Source organism: Euleptes europaea, chromosome 4 (assembly GCF_029931775.1).
Source record: "Euleptes europaea isolate rEulEur1 chromosome 4, rEulEur1.hap1, whole genome shotgun sequence".
In the NCBI taxonomy this organism is placed as follows: domain Eukaryota; kingdom Metazoa; phylum Chordata; class Lepidosauria; order Squamata; family Sphaerodactylidae; genus Euleptes; species Euleptes europaea.
The window spans coordinates 103,089,629-103,116,143 of NC_079315.1; the positions used below are offsets into that span (position 1 = coordinate 103,089,629).

The 26,515-nt window shown below is 43.6% G+C and overlaps 1 protein-coding gene across 1 annotated transcript; it reads left to right on the top strand.

The window, feature by feature from the left end:
* The first annotated feature begins 21 nt into the window (after positions 1–21).
* On the top strand, positions 22–26,515 carry PRKAA1 (protein kinase AMP-activated catalytic subunit alpha 1). Its single transcript, XM_056849059.1, has 9 exons — positions 22–145; positions 14,572–14,713; positions 15,677–15,770; positions 17,457–17,601; positions 20,435–20,522; positions 22,562–22,786; positions 24,467–24,950; positions 25,110–25,236; positions 26,085–26,515. The coding sequence occupies exons 1-9, from the start codon at positions 22–24 to the stop codon at positions 26,327–26,329; spliced, it is 1,674 nt and encodes a 557-aa protein (XP_056705037.1). The 3' UTR covers positions 26,330–26,515.

Below are 26,515 nucleotides of genomic sequence, written 5' to 3' on the forward strand. Positions count from 1 at the left end.
TCTCTTCGCTCGCGTCCGCGCATGCTCGGCTCTCGGCGCAAGATGGCGGCGGCGGATAAACAGAAACATGAGCACGGGCGGGTGAAGATAGGGCACTACATCTTGGGGGACACGCTGGGCGTGGGCACCTTCGGCAAAGTCAAGGGTGAGCGCTGCAAAGGGGGCGCCCCGCCTGGGGACCACTGGGGTGGAGGGGGGTGGGGGAAGGCTGTGTCCCTTCTCCCCCAAAGCTTTTTTTTGGGGGGGGGGGAGGAACTGGCGTCCTTCTGCTAAAGGCAATGGGGGCTGAGCCAAGGAGGGGGCTGCTTTCTTATCCCGGGGTTGCACTAAGGTTCCTCCCCTGATTTTGCAAAAAAAAAAAAAGGGTGCAACTACCTTTTGGTTGAGGAAAGGAAAGAAAGGGGTGACTTCCTGAGGGTCTGGGTCCAAGAGAGATTAAATACACCTGTCACTGGTTTTTTTTTTTTTTAAGCGTTGGTTCAAAACTGAGTTTAGCAACCTTATATATATCTATTTTTCTTTGCACAGTGACCTCAGCCTGCTGCATTCTTGCTTGCAAGGAAGTCTCTCCAAGCGCCCTGGGGCTTTTCACTTGCAAGGAAGTGTGTGAGGTTGGGAGTCTTGCAGCCTGAGCCTCTGCGGGCTTATTCAGACCGAAGCCCCTGAGGGCGTGCAGTAGTGCTTATGCCTAAGGAGGGATGTGTTGGGAGTGCAGTTTTAAAACACGCAGGTGCTTGGGCTGTTTCAGAGTTGTTCGAAGCATGGTTGTGTGTAAAGTGCCGTCAAGTCGCAGCCGACTTATGGCGACCCCTTTTTGGGGTTTTCATGGCAAGAGACTAACAGAGGTGGTTGGCCAGTGCCTCCCTCTGCACAGCAACCCTGGTATTCCTTGGTGGTCTCCCATCCAAATACGAACCAGGGCTGACCCTGCTTAGCTTCTGAGATCTGATGAGATCAGGCTAGCCTGGGCCATCCAGGTCAGGGCGTTGGAAGCATATGGACCTGTAAATGGACGTCTGGACTCCCTGTTGTCACCTTCCGGCATCCCCTTGCCCCCCCCCCCCAAACCACTTCCCAGCCAGGGTTAGCTCCATGTTCTTGCCCCGTCCACTTTCAGCCACTCCAAGGCGACATGTTCTTGTCCCCTCCGTGTGTTGAGGTGTGGTAAGAATGGCAGTAAGTGTAGAAAGCATGGTCTTTTTTGCGCTCTCTAGCTGGGAAAGCTTTGCAGCTGTGATCAACAGCTTAACTTTTTTTTTTCTCCTTGCCAAAGAACAAGGCTGGCTGTGAATGTTAGCCCAAGGTGATTGATAGGTGTGTCTCAAGTTGGTAGTGTACTTAAAACCTCTTTCTCTGCCTGAGAACTGGAACTGAATGGCAAAAGTAGAATTTGCTTTGCTTGAGATTCCTTGGGCAAGTCCCACTAAAATCCACAGTGGGAATATGGGTTTAGTGTAGCTCTGGCTCAGGGTGGTAGTTTAGGTCGTGACAAAACAAGGCTTGTAAGGAAAATATAAAGCATAATTGTTAATCAGTCAGGAAACTGTGGTTTACGTATGTGTATTTTATTACGTATGTGTATTTTATTTATAATGTTTTGCCTTTTTGCATTCGTTCTCAAGACGACATACAAACTGGAATCTTAACACAATGAAATCATTAAACGCACTAAAATAGTAAAAGGCAATGTAGCTTTACCACTAAAAGCCTGTTGAAATAATAGTTAAAAGAATTTTATTTGCCTCCTGAAGTGCAATTGGGTGTGGCATGGTAGGCTGTTCTTGGGAACATATTGTATGGTTGGGGTGCCCTCCCTCTTCCCTGCCAATCCAGGGCTCTCCCAAGCTATATTGCTCTCTTTGGGAAGGGGATAATTTTGCTGCACCCTCCCCCATGGCAGTTCTGTTGATTGCAGCTTATCTCCCCCCCCCATTACTCATGTAACTTTTATTGCCCATTTACAAAGTCTTAAGCATTCATAGTATAGAGAAACAAAGGGCTGCAGTTAGGGAAATAAAGAGGGGATAGAACATACCTGTCTTAAAAAGTGTTGACTGAAGGTTCAAGAAAGAAATTGTATTCTGCTCCCCCTTTTGAGTGTTTTTTGTTTTTGTTTTAGAATGGCCTGTGAATTTAGATACCCTGAACAGCTAGTTCCTTCTGCTGCCTGCTGGGTTTGGCGGGGCCTTATGCATTTGTTAAATCGTCTCTCATGTCATACCTTTTCTTCTGTGGAACTCATGGCAGTGTATAGAGGGTTCCCAGGATGTTTTCCTTCCAGGCAGCAACCAGAAACAGATCTTGATTGCTGCACCTTTTCCTTTGGACCATAACCATGTACTTGGAGGTGCATGGCTTCTGAATATTATCCCCACATTACCTAGAAAGCTGGTAGGAAAGTGCTACTTTGGATATGCTCCGTTGTGGTCATTTAGGGCTTTAAAGTTGGTAACATCTTGCGGGCTGATACTTTCAAGATGCTGGTTAACAGGAATCCAGTGTACATGAATCAAAGTGTTTTGTGTCCCACTTCAGTTTAGGCAGTAGAAATTGGTACACAGTCTCCATAATACCCTTTATTGGTGATGGTGGAAAGTACCATCAAATACAACTGACTTAATGGCAACCCCGTAGGGGTTCTGCATAGCAACCCTGGATGTCCTTGATGATCTCCCGTCCAAGTACTAACCAAGCTGAACCCAGTGTAGTTTATGAGATCTGACAAGATCAGGCTAGTCTGGGCCTTTTATTGGAACACATTATAAAAAGTGTGACAGTATTTACTGAAATGCAAGACTTGTTGTTATCCAGGTATGCTGTAAAAAATAAGGGATTGTCTTACATTTGCAATCAAGTTACAGTTCTGTACAGTAATAAAATATTTTTGAATCATTTTTATGGCAGTGTCAGAGGACAGCTGTGTTGGTCTGCAGTAGAATAGTTAGATTCAAGTCCAGTAGCATCTTAGAGACCAACAAGATTTCCAGGGTATGAGCTTTTGAGAGTCAAAGCTCCCTTCAGCAGACAGGAGTAGGAATGGAGATCTGAGTCTTCTTAACCCAATCAGAAGGTGGGAGGAGTGTTGTAAAGAATGCTTGTAAAGCATAAAATTTCTTTATGGTGGCTGTCTTCCTCTTGGTTAAATACAGTATGCTAGGTATGGTCAAAGATAGGAAATTTTGGAGGACTTGCATTCATAGGGTCGCCATGATTCGGAAGCGACTTGACGGCACTTAACACACTCACAGGTATGGTATGCTAGGTATTATGGAGATTGTGCTCGGATTCTTTGCATTTAACAAGAGGCTGCTAACAAGTTCAGTGGAATTTTGTAACTGTCTGTACTTCTAAATGGCCTTCAAGGGGTAGCCCTGCATAAAGAACACGACAAATCATGTATGAGCTTGAAAAGAAGCATTGCAGATAGCTTTCTAGGTGGAGCTGGTGAAATCTAGGGCATTCAGACTTTGTGTCTGCATTAGCGAGGTGCCATAATCTATTTGTAGTTAATCTCTTACAGGAAGAGCTTTCACTCTTCTCAGGTTCCAAGTAGTAATTACTACAGTAGTAATGGAAGGCCCATCAAAGGTAAAGCCGTCTAATCTGAGACTTGGCATTTGTGAAGAGAGGTTGGGTGGACTATCTTCCCCTACTATTGTTCTAAATGCTCAATTAGAGATAAGGTCCAAGTAGCTGGCCCTTTTGCTTGTCGGTCTGCTCAAAGGAAAGCTGCATGACTCTCTTGCAGGCATGCAACTTTTAAAGTAGCCTCCTGCTGCCAAATTCAGCCCAAACATTCGAACATGTTACAGTGATGATTAAGGAGACTGTATCATAGTTTTATTGTGCAAAATTAACTTGGGGCCCTTGTACTAAGGTGGGATCTTCTGTAACCACTAGCATATGTATGTGCATATAGTATATAATAAGCAGCAAACCAAGAATGGGAGTGAATGAATTGTCATTCCAGAGCAGCTAGTAATGTGTTTATTAAAGGGGATGGGTTGGCTGATTGTCAAAGATGAGCATAAAACAAAGCCCCATCTTTCCCATTCAGCACTCGAGAATGCTTTGTACACATTAGGTTGCTGCATGATTGTGATGTACTACAGTTACTCTAGCCAACAAAATGGAAGCGTTTGTCTTGCAGTCTGGTTCTATGCACACTTATTCATTATTACTTATTATTATACTGAGTCCAATGTAGGTTATGCCCAAGAAAGCATGCATTGGCTTCTCTGGTTTGAGAACAGCTGTTGGTTACCTGTGTTGAGATTTTATGAAAATATCCACAATGCCCTGCTGCTACAAATGGTTAGACATTTATATTCTTGATTGTTTTGCCCGTGATGTTCCTTCATGACATCAGTAGTAAAGCACATAATTAGCCGGCCTGTTTTTTTTTTTTTTTAAGAACAAAAAAACAGTATCTGCAACGTAACTCGTTAGGTTTTCTCCTTTGTTTTAAATAAAGTGGAATAAAGCTGTTCACGCAGACCGTAATGAAGAAGCCTTCCCAGTTGCAAGTGGTTTGAGAGCAGTTCTAAGAAATATCTGTTAGGCATCTGTTGTTGTGCTTGCTGCCTTCTCAGACAGGATTTTGAATTAGATGAATCACTTAATGTACAAATCAAAAGTGCCAAATCCTGGCAGTCTCCCACTGTCTGTGACTAATACCAGCAAAGCTGAATTGACACAAGGAAAGTCGAGTGTTGGCGTGATAATAACCAAGTTAGGGACAAATCGTTGGTGCTCTTTGGAGGGGAATGAGGTTGTGGCTCAGTGGTAGAACTCATGCTTTGAATGGAGATGGTCCTGAGATCAGTCCTTAAGTGCAGCTGGATGTTGCTTGGAAGGTGTTAGGAAAGAGTCCACTCTGCAGGAGACCTAGCTGCCAGGCAAAGTAATAGGTAACGCTGAGCTAGTAGAGTTAGACTGCTAATCTGGTGCAAGGCAGCTCAGTGGTAGAGCAACTGCTTGGCATGCAGAAGGTCCCAGGTTCAATCCCCAGCACCTCCAGTTAAAGGGACTAGGCGAGTAGATGATGTGAAAGACCTCTGCCTGAAACCCTGGAGAGCTGCTGCTGGTCTGAATAGACAGTACTGACTTTGATGGTCCAAGGGTCTGATTCAGTATAAGGCAGCTTCATGTGTTCATGTGTGTTGCCTATAGAATCTACTGTAGGAATGTCTGTAACATTTCAGAAATGCTTTAAGTATTCAACTCTCTTTAAGTTTTTGAAGGGCTGTCACTTAGAGGAGGGCAGGGAGCTGTTCCTGTTGGCATCAGGGGATAGGACTTGCAGTAATGGGTTTAAATTGCAGGCAGAGAGGTGCCGGCTGGATATTAGGGAAAAGTTTTTTTTACAGTAAGAGTTGTTTGACAGTGGAATCAGCTACCTAGGGAGGTGGTGAGCTCCCCCTCACTGGCAGTCTTTAAGCAGAGGCTGGACAAGCACTTGTCAGGGATGCTGTAGGCTGATCCTGCATTGAGCAGGGGGGTTGGACTAGATGGCCTGTATGGCCCCTCCCAACTCTATGATTCTATGCTGAAATGGCATTATGCATGTATGTAAAATGTTCACATCCCATCTAAGCCTTGAGCTAGCTCCCCACAGAACGTTTGAACATTTTCCCTCCCTAAGAGGGAAAATGAGAGGCAGTGTGGTATAGTGGTTAAGAGCGGTGGAGTCTGATCTGGAGAACCGGGTTTGATTCCCCTCTCCTCCACATGAGCGGTGGAAGCTAATCTGGTGAACTGGATTTGTTTCCCCACTCCTACACACAAAGCCAGTTGGGTGACCTTGGGCAAGTTACAGCTCTGTTAAAGCTCTCTCAGCCCCACCTACCTCACAGAGTGTCTGTTGTGGGGAGAGGAAGGGAAGGTGATTGTAAGCCAGTTTGAGTCTCCCTTAAGTGGTAGAGAAAGTCGGCATATAAAAACCAACTCTTTTTCTAAGCATTTTGATTTTGGCTTTGGATGGTTGTTGTACAGAATCGCAATACCCTGCTTGGGCAGATTGCAGTGATGTTTTGTTCCTTCCTGCGCTTCTTCACAGGAAATTGAAGTTACATTCTGACTGGGTGAGGTCCGTTTTTTGGTTGCAGCAAGAAGAAACCCATCTTTTTTTTTGGGGGGGGGGAAGTATTTTCTTTTGAACTGTCTCAATTTAGGTGTTTGGGAACCGTTTCACTTTGCAAATTTCATGGCCAGCCCAACATCTATGAAGACAGCTCAGCAAACATCCTCTGATTTGCTTTCTTAGAAGTCAGCCCCACTGTGCTCCATGGAGATTGCTGCTTGCAGCCTTGGGCAGAAAGGCGGGCCCTTATTTTTCTGCCTCGAAAGGTTTCAAGCCATGAAATGAGCTTGGTAACCATTAGAGCAGAAAACATAAATCTGATAATATTATTGGCCTGATAATCTTCGAGCATTTTAATTTATTTAGTAAGCCAGATGTAGCAAGAAATCCTCTTTTATTTTTTACAAAGCTCGCTCTGTTGCATTCTGCTTGTCAGGCTCACGCCAGAAGTATGTGCAACCTTTCCTGTGCAGGCCCAGCTTGCGCCATCTTTATTGGTTTTAGGAAAATGATGAAAACCCGCGTCTTCTCACAGGCCTTTGGAAATGTCGAGGGGCTGTGGCTCAGTGTTAAAGCCTCTGCTTGGCATGCAGAAGGTCCCAGGTTCACTCCCTGGCATCTCCACTTAAAGGGACTAGGCAAGTAGGTGATGTGAAAGACCTCTGCCTGAGACCCTGGAGAGCCGCTGCTGGTTTGAGTAGACAATACTGACTTTGATGGACCAGGAGTCTGATTCAGTGTAAAGCAGTGCTCATCTTTTCCGCAGCCTTGTTTCAGGGGTTAGCCGTCCTGGTCTGCAGTAGAAGAGCTAGATTCGAGTCCAGTAGCACCTTAGAGCAGGGGTGTAAAATATAAGGCCCGTGGGCCGGATCTGGCCCCTGGAGAGCTCTTATCCAGCCTGTGAACTGGCCGAGACTGTTCCCCCCTCCCTCAATCTGAGCTGGAGAGGCAGGGCCCGGCCCGACCAAGTGACATTTATGTTATATCCGGCCCTTGTAACAATCGAGTTTGAGACCATACTCTGAAAATCTTGTTGATCTCTAAGGTGCAGCTGTACTCGAACCTAGCTTTTCCTCTGCTTGTTTGCAAGGGAGCTGGAATCATGACCCTAAGTCAGTGATTGGTTGAACTATTTGTGTGTGCTTTGGTTGCTTGTTAAAGTGCCCTCAAGTCGCTTCCGACCCCTGCCGACCCTATGAATCAGTGTCCTCCAAAATGTCCTATCATTAACAGCCCTGCTCCTGTCTTGCAAACTGAGGGCCGTGGTTTGCTTCATGTGTGTTTTAGTTATTTGCATTTCTCTGGGCAGTTGCATAAGTGGCATTTAAAAATTTTTAAACATGCCTCATTGCTTTAGATGATGAACCGTAGCCTGGAGTAAATCCCGTTTGGCTAATCCACCCGTGTCCTTCTCCCCGGCAGAGCCTTGCTATCATAGTTGACAGCATGCTGAGCTGGAGTGTTTGTTTTGTAAAAGTGCAAATCCTGGCCTTGGCAGGACCAGTGCGTTGACCCGAGTCGACGGTACCCCTGTGTGCCGTGGGTCTTGAATCCGGTTCAGCTCGTACTTTTGTTGTTGGAAACAATACTCGTGCTCCAGCGTTACTGTTTTCGTTTAGAATCATTCTGTATAACTTTTTTGTTGAAACAGGGCCGCATTGCGTAGGCCATGTGCCAGGCAAAACTTATCCTGGAAAGCTTCAAAAGTTTGGTTTTCTTAGGGTGCTTTCATGAGTGTGATAGCAGGAAGTTCCGGGAATGAAATGCAAGGGCATCACTTTGTCCTTTCAGATTTAAAACACACTATATTGACTGAAGACTGGCAGTAAGCATTAAATCCCCAGATCTTTATTCAGGGCCGTAAAATGGAGAATTGCCTGTTCACTTGCGCCCAGCAAAATACCTCCAAGTGAGCAGCGAGTTAGGAAGGCTAGCGTTTCTTCCTTTTTTCTTTCTTGGAGCCAGCGTGGTGTAGTGGTTAAGAGCGGTGGTTTGGGGTGGTGGAGTCTGATCTGGAGAACCAGGTTTGATTCCCCACTCCTCCTCATGAGTGGCGGAGGCTGATCTGGTGAACCGGGTTGGTTTCCCCACTCCTCCACATGAAGCCAGCTGGGTGACCTTGGGCTAGTCACACTCTCTCAGCCCCACCTACCTCACAGGGTGTCTGTTGTGGGGAGGGGAAGGGAAGGTGATTGTAAGCCGATTTGAGTCTCCCTTAAGTGGTAGAGAAAGTCGGCATATAAAAACCAACTCTTCTTCTTCAAACTGTCCATGTGCCTCCAAAAATTACCATAGAGATTTTTGAGCAGGCGGGCAGGCCTGGGGGAAAAAATGCGGACTCATAATTTCTGAAGAGTTTGACACTCTTTGGAAAGTAAGTTTTCATACGTGATGTGAATCTGTTCTGATTAGTTTTGAAAAGCTTGCCTTTTCTCCTGGCACGGCATTGGAAACCACTTGACAGGAAGCGAGGGCAAGTGGTGCTTTTTCTGCTTTCCCACAGAAACCTAGGTGATAGTGTGAACCCTTCCAGCCTGCATTGAACACGGTTCAGTTGCCAAGGCAAAGCAGCCAGCGATCTTTCATCCGTGAATGTTGGCCAGGGTCAGGGGCTCTGAATTTTTTATTTTTGCAAGTTAGTTAGCTTGATTGGCTGTTTCAGAGCTGTCCTGGAAAGAGAAAACAGCGTAGCCCTATTGTTCAGTTCGAACAAAATGCCAGGAGTTGTCCCTGCAAAGTTGAAGAGGAAATTTAGGTCATTGGTAACAAAAGCAACTAGGTGCGGAGAGATGTTTTTTCCTTCTCTTTGGAAGCCAGAGCTGCCTGAAAACGAATGGTCTGTTGTGAGTTCCTCCGGGAACAAACCTGCTTATGAATTTCCGAGGGGAAATTCCCTCTTCTATTTCTGAATATTTAGATGTGGTTTTGGCGTTGCACCTTTGTTCTTCGGTTTGATTGTTAACATTTCTAGCTGACCCTTTCTCCAAGGAGCAGAGGGGTGGGGTACGTCGGTTGTGCCATATCTACTTAACTGCAGAGCTTTTTAGAAGCCGTGTGCATATTTATCTGAGAGTCATGAAGAGGATGTATGAAGCAGCCAACTACTCTTGCAGGTCTTTCTCCTTGCCCAAGACATAATGCGTATCATCCATTTGGGCTCCTGTAGTTGCTAGTGGTGGAGGAATTCTGTTCAGATTAAGAGACAGCAGATTCAACTCTGTAAAACTGTGTAGTGGTTAAGAGCGGTGGACTCTAATCCGGAGAACCGGGTTTGATTCCCCACTCCGCCACATGAGCAGCGGACTCTAATCTGGGGTTGGTTTCCCCACTCCTCCACATGAAGCCAGCCGGGTGACCTTGGGCTTGTCACAGTTCTCTCAGAACTCTCTCAGTCCCGCCTGCCTCACAAGGTGTCTGTTATGGGGAGAGGAAGGGACGGAGATTGTAAGCCAGTTTGATTGTCCTTAAAAGGTAGAAAAAATCAGCATATAAAAAAACAACTCTTCTTCTGAAAAGACATGGCCTAAAGATGGAGACAGTGCTGCAGAATTTCTTTGGAGATTTGGCAAGTTGACTCCATATTTATTTGGTTAATGTTTGTCTATTATTGGAAAGTGCAGGAGTCCAGTAGCACCTTAAAGACTAACAAGAATATTTTCTGGTAGGGTATGAGCTGTGGCTCACGAAAGCTCATACCCTACCAGAAAATATTCTTGTTAGTCTTTAAGGTGCTACTGGACTCTTGCCCTTTTCTACTACTGCAGACAGATTTAACACGGCTACCCACTGTGATTTGTCTATTATTGGCAGAGGTCTTTGTGAATAGAAAGCTGCAGTTGTACGCTTGACTTGCCAGCAGCATTTGGATCACTGTTGGTTCTTTTCTATCATTTCCTTCATTTAGGAGCAGTTCTTTTTGGAATAAGCTCTCTTGCCTTTTTATAGACTCCTTGGTCAGTGTTTTGCTGCAGTAGTATCTATTGGCATGTGTTTATGTCATTCTTTTGACCATGTTCTTGGTTTAGAAAAACAACAACTGTGGGTTGGGGTACAAGTGTCCCTAGCCCTTTTGAGCCTAAGGACATCTTTGGAATTCTGACACCAAGTGGTGGGTACAACCACAAAACGTCAGGGAGTAAGGTCAACCATAACTCTTAATAGTAAATCTTCAATGAGCAAAGCTTTGTTTACATTGGCACTGAAAGAGTCAGAGATGTGAACCTTCTGGGGAGATCTGAGTTACAATCTACTCAGCCATGGTGCTCCCAGGATGACTCTAAGGCTGGTCACTGCCTCTCAAACCTACCCCACAGAGTTGTTGTGAGGGGAGCTGTGTAGTTGGCCCGAACTACTCGGAGAAGCTTTTGACTAGTAACACCCCTACCCCCAGCTATATCTCACACAGCTTTTGAGACACTCTTCAGTTTCATGTGATGCAAATCTTTGGTTCTTTAACTGTAAGGTGCGGTACACGTTATACTTATTTCGTACATTTTTATCTTTCCCTTCCTCCAGGGAGCTCAGGGTGGGGTATGTCATTCTTCCTTACTGTGCTTCGTCTTGACAACAACCCTGTGAGGTAGGTTAGGCCGAGAGCGGCTGGCCCAAAGTGAACTTCTTGGCTGAGTGATGATTGTGGGGGGTTGAGTGGGTCTCCCAGATTCTCGTCTGATCTTCTAACCACCACAACGTCCTGGTTCTGTCTTAGGTAAAGCTCTGTTATAATGTGTGTGGCTTTGCAAGCCTTTGGGGACTTTTTAGTTCCCAGTCAAAGACTGCAAATGGGACCTCCAGATAAATAAATGACTTCTGCATGTCTTCTCAGAAAAAAATGGAGTTAGGTCAAAGTTGATTTGTAGAGTCAAGGTTTCAGCTTTAAAAAGCCAGTATCTCATGAGATACTCATGAGATACTCATGAGATACTCATGAGATACTCATGAGATACTCATGAGATCATGACATCATGTGATTGCCTAGCACCCCCCCCCCTTCTCCCTTACATGAGGCATTTTAAGAAGAAAAACCTGAGGGTGAGAAAGCAGCATCCATGAGGAAGGGGGAAGAAGCAGAGATGGGAGGGTTGGAGGTGGGGTGAAAGAGAGTCTTCAGGAAGGCTGGAACAGAAAGAGAAAGCAGCAGCTGCAGCAGGATTGGTGGGGATGGAGGAAGAAGATAGCAGTGAGAGAAATGTTGGGTGGCAAGAAAGTAGGGTTGCCAGGTCCCTCTTTGCCACGGGCGGGAGGTTTTGGGGCGGAGCCTGAGGAGGGCGGGGTTTGGGGAGGGGAGGGATTCCAATGCCATAGAGTCCAATTGCCAAAGTGGCCATTTTTCTCCAGGTGATCTGATCTCTTATCAGCTGGAGATCAGTAGTAATAGCAGGAGATCTCCAGATAGTACCTAGAGGTTGGCAACCCTACAAGAAAGCCGACACAGGGAGGATACTGGGAGGACAAGTGAAAAGGAAGAAGGGGTTGTTTTATACCTCAAGTGATCTTGTTATTATTATTATTTTAGTTTTTGTGATTTGTTTGTGTTTTGTGATTTTTTAGGGGTAGGTTTGTGATTTTTTTGTTTTATGATATTTTTGTTTTGCTTTGGGGGGTTTTGTTTTGTATTTTTTGGGTTTTGTGTGTGTTTTTACTGAAAGGGACAAGTGCTGTTCTTCAGGGACATTGTTTACTAATATGGACTTTTTTACATGGACACAACTATAGACTAGGGTTGCCAACCTCCAAGTAGTAGCTGGAGATCTCCCACTAGACCCACATTTGTATGCATTCTGCTAAGGGAAGTGTGTTCGGGGAGAGCAATTTCACTCCATAATATCCCCAGCAGAGCCTGTCTGTCCTTTAAACTTTCCCAGGTGTTTTTACAGTCAGCTTTTTCGTATTAGTTTTCATATGTAATTTTTGTGTGAAGAGAAAGACTTTAATATCGGAGACATTGAGTATACCACACAAACATGCCTCAAAATACTTTATACCTTGGCGGAAGTATCTGGCTACATAGAACCACAACTTGACATAAGGCAAGAAACAGAATAAAATCCCAGCAGTTAACAGTTGTAATAAAGATCCTAAAAGCTGTAAAACGGCATACCAACTCACACACACATCCTCTGATTATTAAAACTCATCTTGTTGCCTTCCGTGCTTGCTGGAATTTTTTGAAAAAAGTTTTCTCTGGTTATCTAAAAATAACAACAGCTGGCCTGGAGAATTTCTTTAGGAGGGTCTGAGAATAATGAAAAAGTCCAGCTTTAGCACTGGCATTCCTGCAGTGATGACAATATTTCAATCTTTTTTCCTTCATTTCAGTTGGATTTTTGTTTGCAAAATATGTACCAGTTAGAAGTTAGTGTCTCAGAAACCTCACAACAAAGTTACACGGTGTATGTATGCACACTGTTTTTGCAGCAAAGCAAAGGGCACCGAAGGTGAACTGAAATCTAATAAAATTTAACTGGGAAATGTGCCTTGTGGAAATAGTTAGTCCCTGCATTGTCTTGCTTACTTCCCCGTGTGGAGATGAGTGCACTGTACATTATTAAAAGAACAAGAATTCTGGGAGAGTTTGCAGTGTCATCTCTCCTTGGGCCAAATATAGTAAAATATCCTTGAAATTTGAGTTTCCCCAAACTCCTGTCCAAGCAACATCAGTGTTCAGAGTATTCAAAAAATAGCCCAGAGTTCAGTACTGAGCCAGGGTACTGTTTTCACTGGAAATCGCTAAGACCGCCTTACCCTGGTATTCTGTATAATTATAAATTTTCTCGTGCATCTTTAAATGGAAACATATCCTAGTGGCTTTTCCCCAGCTAGGACGGACTCTGTGGGTGGTCCTTAATGTCAGATTTGTAGTTTAGTTTTTGAACTAGCCTCCAACTTTTTGAATGGATTTGACCCTTCTAAGCGTTTTGCTTCCCTTTAATCAGACTTCAATTTTTTTTAAAAAAAAATCAGTGTAAATGTTAGCATGTTTGGATTTGTTGGGCAATTTTTCATTTCAATTGTCGGTGCTCCTTCCATATGGCTGAATGACACTTTCCTCTTGTATCCCATTTTAGGTATTTTTGTAGTTGAATGTTGTGTAACCTCTCTGCTTACCAGCTCTGTAACTACCTATTGTGTGGTTGATCGAATTGATTATGCCTAGAAATTTTTATTTGCCTTGCCATTTTGAAATTAATGTTGCCTCTGCTGCTGTCTCCTCTCTCTCTCTTCTCCCCATCCCAGGTTCATTCCATAATTCCCCACCACCACCACCAGTATAATAATGAGTTTCTGGGTTCATAAATCCACATTTCCCCAAAGGCTGATAACAGTATTCTTTTCCTCAGCCTTTTTCCATGACTGTTTCTGTTGATTGATAATTGCTCTTAAGACAGGGTGCTCCTTGGGAAACTTTCTGCTTAATATATAAAATGAATGCTGGCAGGTTTTCAGGTGTAATTCTGTTTCTTTGTTCTATAAAACAGTAGCGGCAAGTAAATTTATATAGCTGCAGATGTCCTTGTGAAATCCAAAAAAGCACTCAAAGAGAAAGCAGCTTTAAGTGAAGCCTTCTTAATAGTCGATGCAGTAAAATAACTCTTATGAGGCCTGAAGAAATGATGGAAACACGATTGGATGTGTGGGATGTTCATAGAGGAATGCAGGCTGTCCATTTTAATCTCCACTTTCCAAACCGCCAGGCAAGTTATACGTGACTGAGCTGGGTTAGCTGTTGGAGTGTGGCAATTCTTCTGGAACAAAATGGCTGTACTGTTGGATGTATACCTGAGGCTTGCACGTGACATCAATAAGTAGATATGAGCAAAAAGAACAAGTGCGAGAGTATTTATTTTACTTCATTTATACCCGACCTTTCTTCCCAGTGGGGAATTTTATCCTCACAAGAACTCTGTGAGGTAGGGTTGGCTGCATATGCGTGACTGTCAAGGTCACTTGGCATCTACTTCTGGTTTTTGACAAAGTTTTGAGATGTATGCAGTACACTAGTATTCCATGCTAGTTTAAAGCTTTATTAAATTTAAGTAAACCATTCCAGGTAGGATCTCTGTCAGCTTATGGCATGGGTACATTTTTCCAGCTCAATATTTTCCAGAGTTCTTACATCACTAATGCTTACAGCCAGAAGCATGGGAACCATCTCTTTGAGGATATGCTGAACGGTTGATACGTAACATTCTCGCCTACCTCATTTTAATGCATTATCACTAGTGTTGACTACTGGCTGACTTGTGACTTGAACATCTGGATGGCACTACCTAGTACGTTCACTTAATTGGTAATATGGGCATAAGTTGTGTCCTGTTTCTCTAGCAGTACCCGATGTCACTTGCCTTTACTTGTGAGAAGTCTCCCTGAGATAACGTATAATATTAGGGCTAAGCACTTGCGAATCAGAGAGCCCCGCCGAAAGACTTCCTGAGAGGTCCTTGTCCCCTGTTTTTAAAACAACAATTTGTCAACCCTTTTTGTTGTAGTTGGCAAACACGAACTGACTGGCCATAAAGTTGCAGTGAAGATCTTGAACAGGCAGAAGATTCGCAGCCTTGACGTGGTGGGGAAAATCCGCAGAGAAATTCAGAATCTGAAGCTTTTTCGGCATCCACACATAATCAAGCTGTAAGTTCACGGGGACGCCTCTGTCCCTCGGTAATCTCCCAATTGCATGAGAAACTGAGCTTTCCCGTTCAAACAGTAAAATAACTACCGGCGGTTTTGATTCTGTTTCTTCCATATGCTATTAAGCAATAATGGAAAGCGGCCATCTGTAACTCTCACGGAGCCAGCGTAATTGGGCAGGCGCTTTGTTAAAATGTAGCTTGAGAAAGGGTGTACAGTGCTACCAAAAAGCCTTTCGAGGATTGGAAATAACTGGTGGGGCCTGTGGGGAACCATGGGAGACTTAACTAAGACTGGAGCCTTGAAGAATATCCTTGCCCCTTGGCAAGAGCCTGGATGGTCGACTGCGTCTGCACTCAGGACCTTCTGCATAGGGGTCGACTCCCCACTTCTCTTTGCAGCCATTGCAGCTGTTAGGAGCCAGGCAGCATAGGGCTGACCTGTATTTTTTTCCCTTGACTGGGGGAAGCGCAATGCGGTCCTGTTACAGCCATGCTTGTAAAGGGCCTACAGTCCTGTAGTCAGAGAGCAGGATTTTGGGTGCATGCACAATAACCACTGCATTGTTCTGGTCTTCAGTCATGCAGATGCAAAAGATATGGCTCATTCTCAGGGCTCCCCCCCACTCCCGTTTAACCAAAGATCAGAAACTGAATTATGGGCATATTTAGGGTGATGCTGTCCTCACTCCCCCCCCCCATTGTAGATTCTCATCCAAATCCCCTTGAACTGGGTGGTTACCCGTGGTCCCATGTCCGATTTAGGCCTAATTGGTTGGGGTCATAAGGAAATAGAGGCCAGATATGGCTGCTGACCCTGAGAATATTTGGGAATAAGCCCGCAATGAGACTTTTGTGTGATCAGACTGCGTATCCATGTACTGTCCTTAATTAAAAGAGCTGCCTGGTTTTGTCCGGTGTGCAAGTACATACCTTGGGTTAAATAATGTATTGTCTTTCTCAGCTACCAGGTCATCAGCACACCATCTGACATTTTCATGGTGATGGAATATGTTTCGGGAGGTGAATTGTTCGACTACATCTGCAAAAATGGAAGGGTAAGGCTCTCCAGCTTTTGAGAGTGCTGTTTTATAGTCTTTGATGGGCTTTTTGCTTGTGCATGTGAGTGAGTTACGATGAAATAAGGAAAGTTCTGGGTTCATTTCTCCTGCATTATGCTGCTCACACAAGTAAATGACTCGTATTAGCAGTGTTTTTGCATGTCAGTTTTTGATGTCAGAAGCGTGTATGAGAAATGCTGTTATCTCTGGAGCATGTAGATACACAACCATGGCAGTTTTCATTAGCACTGAGTAGGAATGTTATGATGCATAATGTGCTCATGTAACACCTTCAGATATTGCTAGTGTTCTTTCCTGGGAAGAGAATCCTTAGTCATTGTTTTTGATTATCAACAATAAATTACTCGCAGTACTAATTTTCATCGTGACATATCAGTTTGTGTTTTTGCTTCTCTCACATTCCACTGGAAGCTGATGGATAGGTACAAACCAATGAGGGACGAGACAGAAATAGTGTAACAGCCATTTCCTGTACTACCAATCATATTTAATAATACATAATTGTGCTGCAGGAGTTTTTGGGGGTTTTTTTTGCTGCAATTTAAATTGGAGACTGGTTGCCTATTTTTAAAAGAGCTTGACTCAAAAGGCACTCAAGGTTGTAATTCTAATTAGCTTGCAGCGTCAAGGTTTTGATCCGGTAGGGAGTCTCCTGTGTCTGTCTGCTCCAAGGCATCTATGGAGCTGAGCCAGGGCTTCTCTGTTGATTTCACTGGTGGGGCATCTCTGAACACCCATCTCCATTGTAAATACGCTCAGAAGACCTGGATTATGTGAGAACTCAGCATATTATCTGATGTGCACATGAATCTGAGTCCTGCTTTCAGTATAAGCAACGATTAAATACTTAATGTAGGTTTTGTTGGACCAGAATTTGCACTCAGAGAATCCAAGCTTTGTTTTGAAATAGTAAATGGGGGAGGGTTTTTTTTTATCTAAAGCTTCCATGTGAGAGCTTCCTGATGAAACTCATTTTGTTCTGAGAATGGTTATAGCTTTATGTTTGAATCTGCATTATTTCTCAAAAAGCGGGATAACATGCGAATCTGCTAGCGTTGCTTAAACTCTCCGGTAGTTATATTTCACTTCTCAAAGAACTTAATTTTTAAAGCCTTTACCTTTTCGGCCAGATGACAAATGCTCCTTAAATAAAGTGAACAGGCACTTAAAGCTGTTTTTTAATCATGAGTCCTGTCTTTGGACAGTTGTATGCTGTCTAGGGTACCGATTTTATGAGGCAGGGGACCTCTATTGATTCAGATCTTTCCACATCTAATAAGTAGGCATGGACATATTTCTACTGGGTAAGGATGTTCGTGATTTTCAACAATTCCTACCCACATCACACCTGGTGCTGTTCATCAGCATCCCCTGAATCCAGGGTGCAACATATGGGGAGGATTATTGTGTTCAGCAATGTGAGAGGGGGACAGCAGGAAAGTTCTGTTTCACGAGCAGAGCTCTGTTTGTAGTTGGTGGGATGCAAACCCAAAGGTAATCTTTTCTGCATTTCTATTTTAAGTCATTCATATAACATCAGAATGCCATCTTGCCGTACCCCCCTCCCCCAAAGTTTTAGAAATACCCACATGTTGGAAAATATTGAAAGTACCCATACGAGGAGTGTATGTTTAACACTCTGTTCTCATCCTCTGTTGTTAGCTTGATGAAAAGGAAAGCAGACGTCTTTTCCAGCAAATCCTTTCCGGTGTGGATTATTGCCACAGGCACATGGTAGTTCATAGAGATTTGAAACCTGAAAATGTGCTGCTTGATGCTCACATGAATGCCAAGATTGCTGATTTTGGTAGGTTTTCTTGAAGTTTGACTTTATTTACCCCATAAATAAACAGAATTTCTCCCCTTGCCGTTTGGTGCAAGAGGTCTTTTTGCCAGAATTTAGACTTCTGTAGCTGTTGCATTATCATGTTGACCATTGTTGGCTTTCAGTGTGTCTCTCTTTTAGATGGTGGAATAAAATACTGTGTTGAAATATATTCAATATGCAATACTGCTCAAACTAGATTTTTGCGATACCTGATTCCCCATTCTGCTCTGGACGAAAGCTTATACCACAATGTTCTTTAATTAAGTTTGTTAGCAGCCTGTAGCCTTATCTTTGGCACGTTTGTTGGGACTGTGTCCCAGTAGGATGTACTTTCAGGTAATGGTGCAAAAAATTGACCTTTAGTCTTTGCTTCACAGTAGAAGTGGGTTGGATTCTTCACTGTAGGGTGGGTGGGATCCTGCATGTCTGGGTCATTCAGATGTGCATTGGCAAACTGCAGACGGGCCTGTACATGTGCTGTCTTGAGCAAGGGGACCTTGCGGGCTCTGCAAGATCTCAGTCCTTCACGGCGTAGTGTGTTACCAACTGTTTTCATGGTGACTATGGTCCCAGCTGCCCTGAGATCATTGACAAGTTCCCCCCGTGTAGTTCTGGGCTGCTTCATCACCGTTTTCATGATCATTGCAACTCCACGAGATGAGATCTTGCATGGAGCCCCAGACCGAGGGAGGTTGACAGTTAGGGTTAGGGTTGTCACCTTCTCACCAAACTGCTTGGCAATAGTCTTGTAGCCCAGTCCAGCCTTGTGCAGGTCCACAATCTTGTCCCTGACATCCTTGGACAGCTCTTTGGTCTTGGTCATGGTGGCTAGTTTGGAATCTGATGGATTGATTGCTTCTGTCGACAGCAGAACCCTAACCTTAATCTGGCTGGTTGATAGGGGATCAAATACTTATTTCACTCATTATAATGCACATCAGTCTCTGACTTTTGTCTTCTGGGTTTTTGGGTTTTTTCCTGTTGTTGTTCTGTCTCTCACAGCTACAATAAACCTACCATTAAAATTATGGACTGGTCATTCCTTCGTCAGAGGGCAAACGGGCAAATTTAGCAGGGGATCAAATACTTTTCCCCCTCACTGTATGTGGTACTTTATCATCCAACGCAAACTTATTTTACTGCTTTAAGAACATAAAATGCATCATTCATAACTTTGTTAGCAAGTAAAACTGTATTTGGCAAGTTTATGAAATTTAAATATACAAATATGCTGGGTTTTTTTTCAAACAAAATTGCAAATGTGCTAAATTCTAGAAAGAGCTGGAGAACTGCAAACTACTGTACCCTGTGCTACCAAAGTACATCCATTTTGGGGTTTTTCGTCAGGAAAATAGGAAAAATCTTTTATCTGGACTTAGAAACAGCCTTCACACAAGCTTTGCTTATATGTTACAGTAATGCACATATATCCCGCATGTGCATGCATACATCTGTTTGTAAGAAACTGCCAATATGTGTTCACTTTACAAATGAAATTGGGGAACAGAACTTGAATAAAAGTGTCGTTTCAAGCATTCAGCTACACATGCATGGAGTGTAACTTGAGAATTAACACACACACACAGATTGTAACTTGTGGACAGGGCTACAGTTACAGCGGTAAGGGCTGTCAGCAGATTTGCATATTTTAAAATTTAACAGTACTGAAAACATTGACATCTGTAGATATTCTTATGACAAAGATACTAGAAAGTATTTTGATTGAGTTAAAACCTAGTCTTAAAAAAACATTTCACTATCTCCTAACGATTTCCCATTTTCTTCCCCTACCCTCCTCCTCCTCCTCATTTTCACTCCACCTTCATCTAAATTAATCCAGTTTTTTGGTTCTTGTAGGTTATCCGGGCTGTGTAACCGTGGTCTTGGTATTTTCTTTCCTGACGTTTCGCCAGCAGCTGTGGCAGGCATCTTCAGAGGAATAACACTGAAGGACAGTGTCTCGGTGTTACTCCTCTGAAGATGCCTGCCACAGCTGCTGGCGAAACGTCGGGAAAGAAAATACCAAGACCACGGTTACACAGCCCGGATAACCTACAAGAACCAATGAACTCTGACCGTGAAAGCCTTCGACAATATTTTAATCCAGTTTTCCTTATGATACGTTCTGCTTATGGATTGAAGAGACAGGGTGATAAAATACATCCTTGTCTGACAACTTTGCCAGTTGGTAACCACTCTGTTTTTCCATATTCCGTGCTTACAGTAACCTCTTGTCCAGAGTATAGGTTGCGTATCAGAACAATCAGAGGTTTTCTCCATACAATATTTTCTCTGTACAAGATTTAAAAGTAGGGTGTGGCATCTGTAATGTGAGCCTGTTGTGAGCTACCTGTGAAATTGTTAAGGTGGCAAATGTGCAGCTTCTTAAAACGGATGTAGAGGAACATTCCTCATACATCTGATGGCTTCATATACTAGGGAGTAAAAATTATTACAGAACTCTATATTCTTGGATTGCCTATGTTGTGTTTGACTTGTGTGTGTATGTTTATGTTGGGAAGGGCTCCCTTCTAGGGTGCTTAGAGCTTACCCCATTCCTGTACTGCTTGATCCCTCAAAATACTAAATTCTGTATCATTTAATCTAATCTAAAACTTGGCCATGGTGCTGCGTCTCAAGGTGAATTATTTGGGAGCATGTTCAGGTGGAGCCTCTTACCGTCTTTTGCCTTTTGGCATGCGCTTGTAAGCAAGCAATCTACCATTCCTGTAGAGACATTACTAATTTGTGTTGACATGTGTTAACCATGTAGCGCCAGTAGTCTTCATCTGAACTTTTTGTGCATTTTCAGGCCTCTCAAATATGATGTCCGATGGTGAATTTTTAAGAACAAGCTGTGGGTCTCCTAATTATGCTGCTCCAGAAGTAATTTCAGGAAGGTAGTTTCTCTTATTGGATAAATGTATATATGTATTCTCAAAAAACAAAAGCCCTGCTCTTCAGTGTTAAAGCTGCAAGATAGATTGCTAAACTTCCAGGTTTGTACTTGGACATTTGAAATTCCTGGCTTTGATGGCTGCTTTGATTTAGTCTCAATGTATGATTTTTTATGTATGATTTGCCCCGGTAAAAAAGAAAGCAATGTTGCCAGCATTAGTAAGTGGTGTAAAGATGCAAGCTCTTGGCCTTTAAATGGGTAAAAAAACTCTTACCTTGGACTTGACTGGAAAAACTTTCAAACTGTTTAGTTAGCAGCATCAGATACCTAGGAATGAAAGCAGTCAGGATCCTTTCTTTCCCCTTGATCTGCTTACTGGATTGAAATTTATTGTAATGTGATGTTGGTTCTTACAGATGGTGCCCTTCTCTGTGGGAAATGAATATTCTTAAGAAGGGTTTCTTTGTCATGACGCCTTGGGTTTTGTAGATTGATAACATTGCACTTAGAACACAAATGTGATCATGTTTTCACCTCGCGCCAAACGTGTGTTCCCAGAATATCAAACACATGAAGCTGCCATATACAAATCTTGTGTCCATCAAGTTCAGCGTTGCCTGCTCTGACTGGGAGCAGCTGTCCAGGGTCTTACAGAGGGATCTTTCACATAACCTATTACCTGATCCTTTTAAACCTGGGATCTTCTGAGTGCAAAGCATGTGCTCCACCTCTGAGCTGCATTCCCCCTCCAATTTTCAGCACTTTTGTTTAGTACAACTGTAAGATGTTAGCTGATGCCATTGGACATATAATTTGGTTAACATGTTTGGGTTGCACCCTTCCTGAAAAAAGCTCATCACTAAGTACATGAGCATTATCTTGACTTATTCGTGCAGTATCCTCACAAATTCTATCTGCCACCTTGAGGCTAGAGGAAAGGTGCAGTATAAATATTTTAATAAATGAAAATAAACAGTCCTGCAAGAGAGTTTTGGCTAAGAGAGAAGGTCTTTGCAAATGTCTTGCCATCCACTCCTTAACTCCCTAGTTAAGGGAACTATTGTTAAAGGAACTGGGATTGTCTGCTCTGTTCCCTCTCACATATAAATTGTCCTGCTGTCCTTAATTACGGCTGGTCATTGTGTAACTGTAGCCATGGCTGGCTCTAACTACAGCTTGCTGCGAACAAGAGTTTGAAAGCAGGGACCTGATTAGGTCTGTTGAGATTGACATCACCAAAATGGTTTAGGGCAGGAGCAATTTGTCTTTAGATGGAGGGACTGGAGAAGGGAGCACATGATCTACTGTCTGCTTTTCATACTGTCCTAAATGTGATACTGGTGCCCGATACATCAGCCCATAGTGAATTGGCCTGAGCACCCTGTAAGCATCTTTGCTGAACGTTGGTTCACATCACATGAACACACAAAGCTGCCTTATACTGAATCAGACCCTTGGTCCATCAAAGTCAGTATTGTCTACTCAGACCGACAGCTGCTCTCCAGGGTCTCAGGTTGAGGTCATTCACATCACCTACTTGCCTAGTCTCTTTAACTGGAGATGCCAGAGATTGAACCTGGGACCTTCTGCTTGCCAAGCAGATGCTCTGCCACTGAGCCACAGCCCCTCCTGGTCTCCCTGGTTTGAGTCCAGCACATGGATAGTTACCTGCCTGGCTTTATTTCATATTAAGAAATAGAATTCAAAGGGCTGTGGCTTAGGTATTGTACCTTCTGTTTGCTGTGGAGTGTATTCCCCTTGTGCTAGGCACCTCCTGGTTCCTTAAGTGGAAGTGCCTGGCGCCAGAGGAGGGCACTCCGTACCGGAGGGTCACCTCCACAGTGGACAAACCAGAGTTCAAGTGGAATGACGGAACAGCAGGACCCAAGCCTGAGAATGCAAGTGCTTTGTGTAGCCTTTCCAGTTAGCTGGTGAAAGACTGAGAAATCAGTTTAAGATGTGGCTGTTGTACAATGCTTATTCCGTGAACAAAGCTGATTTGTAAATGCAACTTCTGTCTCCCCCCCCCCCCCCCCCCAGGTTATACGCAGGCCCAGAGGTGGATATCTGGAGCAGTGGTGTTATTCTCTATGCTTTGTTATGCGGGACCCTTCCGTTTGACGACGATCATGTGCCAACACTTTTTAAGAAAATATGCGATGGTATATTTTATACTCCTCAGTACCTGAATCCGGCAGTGATAAGCCTTCTGAAACACATGCTCCAGGTGGATCCCATGAAGAGAGCTACGATCAGAGATATAAGGTAACCAATGGCTCTGATGCAGACAGGACATAACCCCGATACTAAACAGTTACACTTGCATCTTGCACTCTAGCACCGGCCAGACATCCTATCCTGCACTACATTGGTGTGATCATCTTGTAACTGATATATCACTTTGTAATGTGTCTTTACTGGCACAGCGAATAGTAGGTTATTAAGTCTTCTAATGTAGTGCTTTATATGTGATGATAAAGTTAATAAATTGTTCGAATATAATTCCAGCTTCTCTGGGGTTTGGATAACTTTCCTGCTGAAACGGTTGTCTTTCACTTGCCTTCCTGATGGTTTTTAGCTGCTGCTAGGCCCAGGCAAGCCCGAACTTGTTAGATCTCAGAAGCTAAGCTGGGTCAGCCCTGGTTAGTATTTGGATGGGAGACCACCAAGGAATACCAGGATTGCTGTGCAGGAGGAGGCAATGGCAAACCACCTCTGTTACTCTCTTGCCTTGAAAACCCCATAAGAGGTTGCCCTAAGTTGAGTGCAACTTGACAGCACATTATACACACACACACACACATACACAGGCTTTTTAAAGTTCCTGTGACCTGTTCAGGCTTAATATTAGACTGGATCCAAACTCTCCTGCTCTGCAAACAGAATGCCCTTCTGCATGTGCTAGGGGGAGTGTGGTGTCCATGAATCCATGTGCCCCACCCAGCTGCAGCCCTTCTGTGCCTTGTCTCTTGCTGAACTTAGGGGACCCCCGATCCTTGAGAGTGATGTTTCAGGGTGCCTGTGGGGTTGCAGCAGGAGAGGGGAGGTGGGAGAGCCCCACTCTGTATCTCTTGCCATCAGTTTGCTGGACCCAGTACATTAGTATTGGATATGTTTTACCTTGGATTTTATTATATTGTCGAAGGCTTTCACGGTCAGAGTTCATTGGTTCTTGTAGGTTATCCGGGCTGTGTAACCGTGGTCTTGGTATTTTCTTTCCTGACGTTTCGCCAGCAGCTGTGGCAGGCATCTTCAGAGGAGTAACACTGAAGGACAGTGTCTAACACTGAAGGACAGAGACATGTCCTTCAGTGTTACTCCTCTGAAGATGCCTGCCACAGCTGCTGGCGAAACGTCAGGAAAGAAAATACCAAGACCACGGTTACACAGCCCGGATAACCTACAAGAACCATTGGATTTTATTGTTTTGAATACTTTTGTGCAGGAAATTGACTAACACAAGTAATAGTTTAAGTATAGAAATGTTACAGATTACAGAGAACCCATTCAGTCCAGCATCTCCAACCCACTGATGCAGGAATATTCCTCCTTATGCTAAAGTGCTGTCGTCAGTAGAATGGTGATATTGAATGCCACCCAAAACATGATGTCTTATTCCCAATCATACTTTTAGCTGTTTGATATGGGAGGTAAAATGCCCTTAAAGCTTAGGAAAGCAAAATAATCTTTTAGACCCAAGAAATAGTGTGTGATAAACTTGGGGGTATGTTTATCTCTTGGGGTGGTAATTGTGTTGCATCAATTGTAGCAGCCACTGCAGCATTCTGTTGTCAAATTCCTTTTGTAAACAGAGAACAAAGTGCCTAAGCTGCTGTGTTAGTCTAGTCTGCGTAAAATCTGTGTTCACAGTAATAATCAAGGCTTTCTAGATACATTTTTCTTATAGATCTGCCTTTTAAAATGCATCCCTTCCCTCATATTTAGGGAACACGATTGGTTTAAGCAAGATCTCCCTAAGTACCTCTTTCCCGAAGATCCATCTTACAGTTCAACAATGATCGACGATGAAGCCTTAAAAGAGGTCTGCGAAAAGTTTGAATGCACAGAGGAGGAAGTGCTAAGCTGCTTATATAATCGGAATCACCAGGATCCTTTAGCGGTTGCCTATCACCTTATCATAGATAACAGAAGAATAATGAACGAAGCTAAAGACTTCTACCTGGCGACGAGTCCGCCAGATTCTTTTCTCGATGATCACTTCTCTCGTCCCCATCCGGAAAGAGTGCCATTTTTAGTAGCTGAAGCACCAAGGCCGCGCCATACGCTGGATGAGCTAAACCCACAGAAGTCCAAACACCAAGGGGTCAGGAGAGCTAAGTGGCATTTGGGAATCCGGAGTCAAAGTCGACCCAATGACATCATGGCCGAAGTTTGTCGAGCAATCAAGCAGTTGGATTATGAGTGGAAGGTAAGATCTGTGTGCTTTTTTTAACCAGACTAATTAAACATGCAAGCCATGAAAATTTAACCCAAACTATCGCAAGTTAATGCATTTGTGTGTGTGTGTGTGTGGGGGGGGGGTCATGTAATAATAATAAAAGAATTAACTGTCAGCTATGTTTCCTAGGTTGTAAATCCATACTATTTGCGTGTTCGACGGAAGAATCCGGTGACCGGCACCTACTCCAAAATGAGCCTGCAGTTATACCAGGTGGACAGTAGAACTTATCTGCTGGACTTTCGCAGCATTGATGGTATGGGAAAGGGGGACAAATATAGTCTTCATTTTCAGACTGATTATGGTCAGATTAGCCTTTTAATTTTGCAAAAGAATACTTTTTAAAAAAGCTTTACAATCTTCATGTCGTTCATTCTTCCCTCAAACCTGTGAGGTAAATTGCTGTCTGGTCAGATGCGCGAGCCGACTTTGAAAAATGAGTTCCTCAGGACACAGTGAAGTTGATGGCAATAATTTGAAGACAGACAAAAGGAAATACTACACGCAATACATCAAATTCTCTACCCCTAGATGCTCTGATGGCTATTATCTTTGTAAAATAAGAGCTTGATGGCTCAATAGACCCTCATGTTCAGCAACTGTACAGTGGCAGTATCTGAGATGTCAGAAGCCAGCAGGAAATGGCCCACAGCATTGTGTCCAGCTTTAGGCTGGCCAAAGTTGGGAATAGATGGGCCTTGTCTAATATGGCAAGGAAGTTCTTAGTGCCCATAATAATGGATAAGACCACCCAGTTAGCAGCTAAGATGGGGTCCAGTTGAGGTCAAAATGTCAACACTCGACCCAACGTACTAAACTAGCTCAGCCTGGTTCCCATAATAACCCAACGGTTCTTGGCATTATGACCAGATCTCCTCTCACTTTCAGATAGCCCAAATAATGCACTTTCAGTCCACTTTCAGTGCACCTTAACAATCATTTGCAAGTGGATTTTGCCAGTTCATACAGTAAAATCCACCTTCAAAGTGCATTGAAAGTGGATTGAAAGAGCATTATTTGGGCTGTGTGAAAGTCTCTAATTGTTTTCCATTGTAATCCTTGCTAGCTTGTCTTTTTTAAATTGTTCTTCTCTTTTTGCCCTAGATGAAATTACTGAAGTAAAGTCCGGGACCACCACTCCACAGAGGTCAGGCTCTGTGACTAACTACAGGTCTTGTCAGAAGGATTCGGACACTGATGCTCAAGGAAAATCCTCTGATATGTCTCTTACCTCATCAGTGACCTCTTCCCTCGACTCTTCTGCAGCTGAGTTAACCCCGAGATCAGGGAGCCACACGATAGAATTTTTTGAGATGTGTGCAAATCTAATTAAAATACTTGCGCAGTGATTTGTAAGACAGGTTTTAATTTTTTTTTACAGCAATAAGCATGCCTAAAGGAAAAGAAAATCATAGTCAAATGCTTCCAATTATAATCAAATACAGTTAACTTTGGCGCTGAGATGACTAGCCACATTGCAATTTGCACAGAAATTGAATACACAAAAAGCAGTCTAGACCTCTTAATGTGATGAA

Coding starts and splice junctions, on each gene's coding strand:
- PRKAA1 (XM_056849059.1), top strand. CDS start 22: ATGCTCGGCTCTCGGCGCAAGATGGCGGCGGCGGATAAACAGAAACAT. Junction 146..14,571: donor CACCTTCGGCAAAGTCAAGG/GTGAGCGCTGCA, acceptor TTTTTGTTGTAG/TTGGCAAACACGAACTGACT. Junction 15,771..17,456: donor ACATCTGCAAAAATGGAAGG/GTAAGGCTCTCC, acceptor CTCTGTTGTTAG/CTTGATGAAAAGGAAAGCAG.